Source organism: Mastigoproctus giganteus, chromosome 1 (genome assembly GCF_048544385.1).
Source record: "Mastigoproctus giganteus isolate SK-2022 chromosome 1, ASM4854438v1, whole genome shotgun sequence".
Lineage (NCBI taxonomy): Eukaryota > Metazoa > Arthropoda > Arachnida > Uropygi > Thelyphonidae > Mastigoproctus > Mastigoproctus giganteus.
The window spans coordinates 62,287,236-62,295,545 of NC_143575.1; the positions used below are offsets into that span (position 1 = coordinate 62,287,236).

The 8,310-nt window shown below is 35.4% G+C and overlaps 1 protein-coding gene across 1 annotated transcript; it reads right to left on the bottom strand.

Moving 5' to 3' along the window:
* Positions 1–7,713: 7,713 nt before the first annotated feature.
* On the bottom strand, positions 7,714–8,168 carry LOC150090850 (histone H2B-like). The gene has a single exon (XM_090380344.1). It carries the CDS (start codon positions 8,143–8,145, stop codon positions 7,771–7,773), a length of 375 nt encoding a protein of 124 aa, XP_090236470.1. The 5' UTR covers positions 8,146–8,168; the 3' UTR covers positions 7,714–7,770.
* Positions 8,169–8,310: the final 142 nt, after the last annotated feature.

The following is an 8,310-nucleotide window of genomic DNA, read 5'->3' on the forward strand; positions in this document are numbered from 1 at the left end:
TCCATGAAAAATATATCACAAACATAATTTGATAGAAAAAAAAATTATTTCCTTCCCTTCCCGTACTTGCGATAATTATCGCAATGACAACTAACCTACAACTTTCATAACAAGTTAACATCACTCTCCTTCACATATTAATTACGTTTGTGCTGCATAATTTTGTCCTTATATAACAAATCACTTAATTTTAATTAAGTGATTTGTTATTTAAGTACAAAAAATTAATTTTAATTAAGTGATTTGTAATTAAAAGATTTGGGAATGCAACGCGATTCAGCTAAGTAGTGCAACTTCTTATCAGTAACAAATTGTGGATGTATGCTTTCACTACGGTGACCATACGTCCTTTATTTCAGGAAGCTGTCCTTTAGATTTATTTATTTTTCAAAAACTCACTTTTGTCCTTTATTTTTGTTTAGTCATTTTACTTTTATTGTACGAATGGAACCACTTAAAACACGATCTTATTCTTCGCACGGAGAAGGCTAATGAAATTGATATTGAACTTGTATTAGTGGCTGAACTTAAGAATATTGTATTTTTTTGGAACAAAAAATACAATATTCTTCAGTTCAGCCACTAATACAAATACAGATTTGGAAGAATACTGATTGTTCAATTTTTGATGATCCTGCTCAGGTAGCTAACAAACTAAATGAATATTTTGCATCGACATTCACACATGAGGAGTTATTCAGCGAGGGGAATACCAGAGGTGTATTCAACTCTGGCAGTAAGCAAGATAATCTTGTAATAACTGAGAGTCAAGTGGAGGAGAAATTGTTGAAGATAAACACAAGAGAGGCACCTAGGGTGGATGGAATCTATCCAAGTTATATTAAAGGCGGCGGCAAAGGAAGTAAGCAAACCCTTAGCCATAATTATGAGAGCTTCCCTGGACTCAGAGGAGGTGCCCATGAACTGGAGTTGTGCAAATGTGACCCCACTCCACAAAGGGAGGCACAGGTAATTACAGACCTGTTAGTTTAACTTCTGTTCCAGGGAAATTAATGGAGGCACTGATTAAAGAAGCATTGCAGGATCATCTAGACAAGACTTCAGTTATAGCTCAGACACAGGATGGGTTTGTTAAGGGAAAGTCTTGTCTGACTAATTTCATTGGATACTATGATGTAGTCACAAAGGAACTGGATGCAAAGAATAACTTTGATATCATATATTTGGATCTTAGAAAAGCCTTTGATACTGTTGCACATGGAAGAAAGACTGCTGCACAAATTGGATGGTTGAGTGGGAGAAGACAAAGAGTGGTAATCAATGGACACTGCTCTTCTTGGAGTAATGTTATTAGTGGAGGCCCTCAGGGTTCAGTGTTGGGTCCATTGTTGTTTTCTGTATTTATAAATGATGTTGATAATGGTATATCAGGCTTAATGTCCAAGTTTGCAGACGATACAAAGATTGGCAGGTTTGTTAATGACACTGCTGCAACAGGATCTAGAAAAGTTGAGTAGATGGGCTGAAAGGTGGCAAATGAATTTTAACATTGACAATTGTAAAGTACTGCATATGGGAGGTGGTAATCCCAGAGTAACGTATCAACTCTTTGGTACCACACTGACAATGGTAGTGAAAGTTTCACTACCACTGACAGTGCTAGTGGTAGTGAAAAGGACCTGGGAGTAACTGTACAGGCAGATATGAAGTTTTTTGAGCAGTGCAGAAGATCTGCAAGACAAGCTCATGGTGTCTTGTCAATGCTATACAGGAATTTTTCTAGCAGGGATAAGGAGGTGATTATCCCCTTGTATAAGGCAGTGGTCAGGCCACACCTTGAGTACTGTATACAGGTCTGGAGGCCTCATTTTAAGAAGGATATAGAGCTGTTGGAACAAGTACAGAGAAGGGAAACAAGACTAGTGAATGGAACAAAGGGTTGCTCTAATGAAGAAAGGCTTAAGTTTTGTAAATTACAGTGTCTGGAGACTAGGCACCTGTCGAGGTGATCTGATTGAGGTGGATAAAGCCTTGAATGGTTTAAGCATGCCCAATGCGAATGGGATTCTTCCTATTGCTCACAATAATCACTTGAGAGGGCATAAATTCAAATTGAGGAAAGCCGGTTGTAGGATAGATGTGCAGAGGTTGCCTTTAGCAGCGGGTTGTTGATTGGTGGAACAAACTTCCATCTGTCGTTGCAGAGGTTGATAACTTAAATAGATTCAGGGCAGAACTTGACAAACACTGGAGCGAGTGGATGGGTGAATTAAGAATTTTTTTTTTTTTGGCTGATGCTATATAAGAGGAGTGGCCAACTTAATATGTGATGTGATCTACTTTTTTCCTTAAAAATGCGCCGCGATCTACCATCCCAAAAATTTCATTACACAAGGTGCACAAATCGAGGGATGACTGTATATTTAAAATTCGTCGTGATCGACCGAAATTAAATCCGCAATCGACTGGTAGATCACGATCAAATTGTTGGCTACCCCTGCTATATAAGCTTGCTTTCTTGCATCATGTGCCAATGCTAATGCTTCGCACGGAGAAGGCAGATGAAATTGATATTTAACTTGTATTAGTGAAGTTGTATTTATATTAGTGGCTGAACTTAAGAATATTGTATTTTTTTGGAACAAGAAAGATGTCCCACCGTTCTCAAAAACGTTTTTAACGATCCGTTTGCTGAATCATGGTTATTTTTCGTTCACAATCAAGCTTCAACTTTTCATAAACACGTTCTGATTTTCAAGATATTTCTATGTGTGAAACTTTTGTTAATTTAAATGAATTGAAATTAAAGTTGAGTGAACAAAAACATCAAGAATTTTTACCAATGAATATTAAGAAAATCATTTCAGAATTAGAAGAAAAGCAAAACAACGTTTATGTAAAATTATTTAAGGGATCAGTTCAATCATTTTACAAACCTGCATTGACTATTTGAATCAATTGGACAGTTTCTTCCTCTTCCTAGATATGGAAGTACTGTATTTGAATGGATTGTTTTGTGATAAATTCCATTGTGGACGAAGGCTAAGGAGAGCGTTTCTTTTATTTCAAATAAAAGTAAAATGAATATTGACGATGGCGAAGTTATTCGGTGAAGTTTGTTGTGTTAAAAATTATGTCACTAAGAAAAACTCTTAAGAGTGGCGACAAAATGAGGATCTGACCTGCCATCATAAATAGGTTGAGATATTTAGATATTTTATTGATAAACAAATATCTTTTAAAAATTCTAGAATTTTGTCTGTCTCCCGAGATCAAATGTTTACTGAGAGAATATTTTCAGTAATAAACAATATGTGGACCAGCGAAAAAACATAACTAAGAGTTTAAACAGTGGAAGCGTGCATATATACTAAATGCAATTTTTGATATGAGTTGTATGCAGTTTTATGACTTTTTAAAAAAGTACATTCATGCAAAAAATATGAAAATTGATTTGTCTTTTTTATGTTAGATATTTTTATTAGAATATGTGTTTTTTTTTATGCTTTTGTAAAATTTTTCTTAGTTTTGCTCTTGAGCTTTCCTTTGCAAAACAAAATAATAAAAATAAACTTTTTTTATCCTTATGAATCAATTTTAGATTTGCCCTTTATTTTCTCAGAGAAAATATGGTCACTGAAGCTATGACCGAAAACAGAGACCCAGTCCTTTTAAAAACGTCTTGAATTTTTATGTTTAACGTACGATGTTTTTAGTATTTTACACTTTTGTTACGTACGGTTATTAAAGTTTGAAGTGGTTATAAAATTATGCGAAAACGTATTTAATGCATGAAGAAGAGTGATATTAACTTTCACACGAATATTTATGAAAGTTGTACGTTTATTAGAGTAAATTGTCGTTGCGATACTTATCACAAGTAGAGAAAGGAAATAATTTTTTTTTCGATCAAATTATGTTTGTGTGATATAATTTTCATGGATAGTGAATATTTTAATTGTCAATATTCCAGTAACAACTGTTATAGTTTATCCGTTTTGCGTTCTAGAACTGCATTAAAAAACATAATAATAAATCTTGTTTATACTCGGCAATACCACTAAGTCGGAACAATTTAAAGTTCATTATATCATTACGTATATTGACAATGAATAAAGCCATTAATCGCATTTATTATTAAATAAACTATTTTATTATTATGGTTTATATTTCATTCACATCGTAACGATTTACGTAAATAAGATTAAAATCATTAAGGATTACAGTTACAATCGGCTCGGAGCTTTCCCAACTTTCTGCTCAGTAAATTGAATCGGTCACTTAAGTGACGTCATCTGCAGCTTCCACCAGAGGCGCTTCCCACGCTCGCACCACTGGTAGTGTGCCGACCGGGCTAGCCGGGTGGGTAAAGTGCCTGCCTGGCAACCCAAAGGTCGCGGGTTCGAATCCCGCCTCGGACTTGGATCAAAGTACTGCAAAAACCTTGGGAGGTGCATTATGGCCACAGAAGCCGATGCGCCAACAACTACCAAAAAAAAAAAAAAAAACTAGTAATGTGATTATTATTATTATTAGCAGCTGTATGGTGCAAGGAAGACTGAGGCTTATGCTGCACCAGCCAAAAATAAAAAATTTCTGATTGAAGAGAGGTGGGTCAAGGAGGAAATCACTAAGAGAAGAATTAGAGCGCGTGACGCATTTTTCGTGACTTGTACGATAACTCGAATCAGGGGGGGGGGAGGAACAGATGGGGCCTTACCACCTTAACCATGCGTATAAGTGAATGTGTAAAATGTTCCTAGGTCTATCTAAAAAAAAACTTAGAAACCTGGTTGTCATGTCTCTCCTTACGAAGATACTTGATAAAATGGTGTCTTTGAGGTCTTTTTAGAATTCTTGAATAGTATGACGTCACAACCATACTTCCTGAAGTTACTACTGCAGTAAGTAACAATACAAGTATTTATCATATGACTGCAAGAATACAAGTATTTGTCAACAATTTCTTTTTTTCTCTCACATTTTCGTTATATTCGATTTTTAGGCGCCCCTAACAGCTGCGTATGGCGTTTAAACTACAAGATTGGTACTTCAATCGAAGCTGTTTTCCAGCAACATTTAGATACGTTGAAATTGCAAGTATACATCTTTTACTTTAGTTATCATAAATCCATTGTATAGTCTTCTAGAAATTATGAACATTTGTGAATGATCAATAAAAAAAACCTCTTATTTCGCAATCAACATATACAAATCAAAATACCTACAAGAAATGCAAAGGATGTTTCGCATAAACCAAATACAACACGTGCAACTATTTTAATCGTCTTTTTTTTAAATAGGGAAATATAATGGATACATTTTTTCATTAAAAAATTTTAATATTGCGAATAAAAAATACCATGAAATATTTCCCCTATCACAAATAACATAAAAACTATCACAAAATTCCACAATATATATATTACATAAAAAACAAACTTTCTAGAAAAAGCACACAAAAATCACAGATTACATGAAAAAAAAATTATTACAGAAATATTCAAAAAAATTTATTCTAAAAATTGCCATATACAATTTCTTTATGAATATTTGTTATCGATCTTCTTTGCTCGATAGCTGGGCGATGATTACAGAGGAATCATTTGCCATACCGATCCGGATCAAATTGAAGCAATGGTTTTCGATTCAGATGTATGGTCATCATAATCTGCAACATGTTTAATTGTCAACATTATTCATTCATTCACTCAATATGATTGAGTGGATGAATTTATTACGCTAAGGGCTCGCTCAGCTTCAGCACTGCTAATCGCAATGGTTTCAAAGATATTTCTGGCTTTCTTAATTTGAAAAGGGAATTACACTCACTGTCTTTGGCAAAATCTCTAAAATCATAATTTTTATTTCATATTTTATCAGAAAACTTAAATTTATTATTCGGTTTTCACCGTCCTGCCACAGAGACGAAAGTTCTTTCATATTCCACAATTTCGGGTAACATGTTTATAATTTCTTTCAATGGTATCTTTATTTAAAATCACTCTGTTGCTTTCAGAACTTATCCTTTAAGGATAAAACAATGCATTCAATCACTTGTCACGAGGTAATTTTACTTTCGATTTTGATTCTTTCCACTTCAACAAAATTTGTCACATAATTCCATTCCAAATTCTAAGTGTAACAGAAAGAAGACTAGCATCAAAGGAAAAGATTTTGGAGAAATGAAATCTTCAAATAAATTAGAAAAAAAAAAAAACACGTAAACTTTGTTCAAGCAGTTTTAAATAACGATACAACCTTTTCTTCAGATATTTCCTGCCATCTTTCTCGATTTCATTTTTAAAAAAATTTATATATATATATATAATAAGGGAAAAATTAACTTTCAGCGGACAGTACTACGACGGATATTTCACTGCAGAAAATAGGAGGCCAGGTGGTGGCGCACAATCCCCCTCCTGCACGGAATCAGTGAGGGGGAAAATATACAATGTAATTTAAGTTTAAAAATTACAAATACAAAACGAAACATTTGACTGGAGTGGCAAATTCACTTTCTGAAATTTGAACAAACTCCAGCGATGCATTACAAATTTATACTTACTACACTTGGATATTTATACTTACCCAATATTAATACACACTTACTTCACTTCAATAAAGTAAACCCACGCTATTCGCGGTATCTGTATTCGTGGTCGCTGATTTAATATAAAAAGAAAAAATGTGAAATTTAAAGCGCCTGAACATTTTCCGCCATAAAAAAACATGGGCGTGGCTAAAAGTATCTTTCCCTCTCAAAACTGAGCTCAGTGGGTGGGGGGTAGAGGGGTAACAAAATCGCCGAGCGTGGATGTTTCTCGCTAATCCTTATTTAGTATGTGTTATGCGCTTGTCATGGAAGGTTTCGTCGTTTGCTTTTAATTTATATGTTTATAAATTGAATAAATTTATCAATTTATACATTGATATGCTTACAAAAGTGATAAATCTACTGTTTTGCAGTGTAAAACACTTTTTCAAGTGTGTTAACGGAAGAAAGTGACTTTATTGTGGACAAGTTCTTTCTAACCCGTACAAAAATATGGCTACGAATAACAGTGGAAATGTTAAAAGATCAAAGAAGGTGATGACATTAGCGAATAAAATTTGAGTTTTTTGATATGGTGAAAGTGTCTCCTCAGTGGCAAACATCAATGAGTCAACGGTACGATCAATCAAGAAATCGGAAGAAAAAATCCGCCGTAGTGTCCGTGAAAACGCGCTAATTGCATCAAAAATTTGCCCTAACTCTTGATGTTAAATTAGAAAAAATGTAAAAGGCTTTAAATCTGTGGATAGAAGACCGAACTCAAAATAAAATTCAGTTAAGTTCATTCCTCATTCGTGAAAAGGCAAAACACCTTTATCAACACTTGAGCCGAAACTGGCGATAGCACTGGTGGGATACGTTTTTTAGTTAGCAAAGGCGCTAGTTTGAAATTTCTAATAAATATTACATTTAATATTAAATTACTTCTTATTTTCATTTCAATGCCATATGCTTGCATTTCACTATGTACATAGTCATATTATGAAGGCACATATAATACATACATAAACAAAATTTTAGACTAGTTCTTCTAAAAATTTCATACTTTGGAGCGGAACCCCTTTATTACTATGGGAGCCATAACTCAGTATTTTCGCGTTTTCGGTATTCGCGGCATTTCTCAGGAACGTAACCCCCCGCGAACAGCGGGGGTTTATCGTATTTTTAAAAAAAATAAACATGATCGTACGAGAGATATCCCTTTATCACAATGTGATGGCCCTGAAAAGGGCCGTTTGGGAAAGTGCCACGCTCTACTTAGCGCTGGTGTATTTGGTGACAGCCTTCGTTCCTTCTGACACGGCGTGCTTCGCCAGCTCCCCTGGCAACAGCAAACGGACAGCGGTCTGGATTTCCCGACTGGTAATAGTGGACCGCTTGTTGTAATGAGACAGACGGGAGGACTCGGCAGCGATGCGCTCGAAGATATCGTTCACGAAACTGTTCATGATAGACATGGCCTTGCTGGAGACGCCTGTATCGGGATGGACCTGTTTCAGCACTTTGTAGATGTAGATGCTGAAACTTTCCTTCCTCCTCTTCTTCTTTTTCTTCTTGTCGCCAACACGAACATTCTTTTGGGCTTTGCCGGCTTTCTTTACGGCTTTTCCACTTGGTTGGGGAGGCATCTTTGAAAACGAACACGCAGCTAGTACGGAGAGCGAAGATTAAGACATAGTGGACCCACGCTACTGCGGTGCTATTTATATCAGAGCGAGGGATTGAAATGCACAGTTGAGAGGACGTTAAAGAGAGCTTCTATTTCTCTTCCATTATGACGTCAGTATAGCGGG

What these genes read in the sequence shown, in the direction of transcription:
- LOC150090850 (XM_090380344.1), bottom strand. Translation starts at nt 8,145, where the DNA reads ATGCCTCCCCAACCAAGTGGAAAAGCCGTAAAGAAAGCCGGCAAAGCC.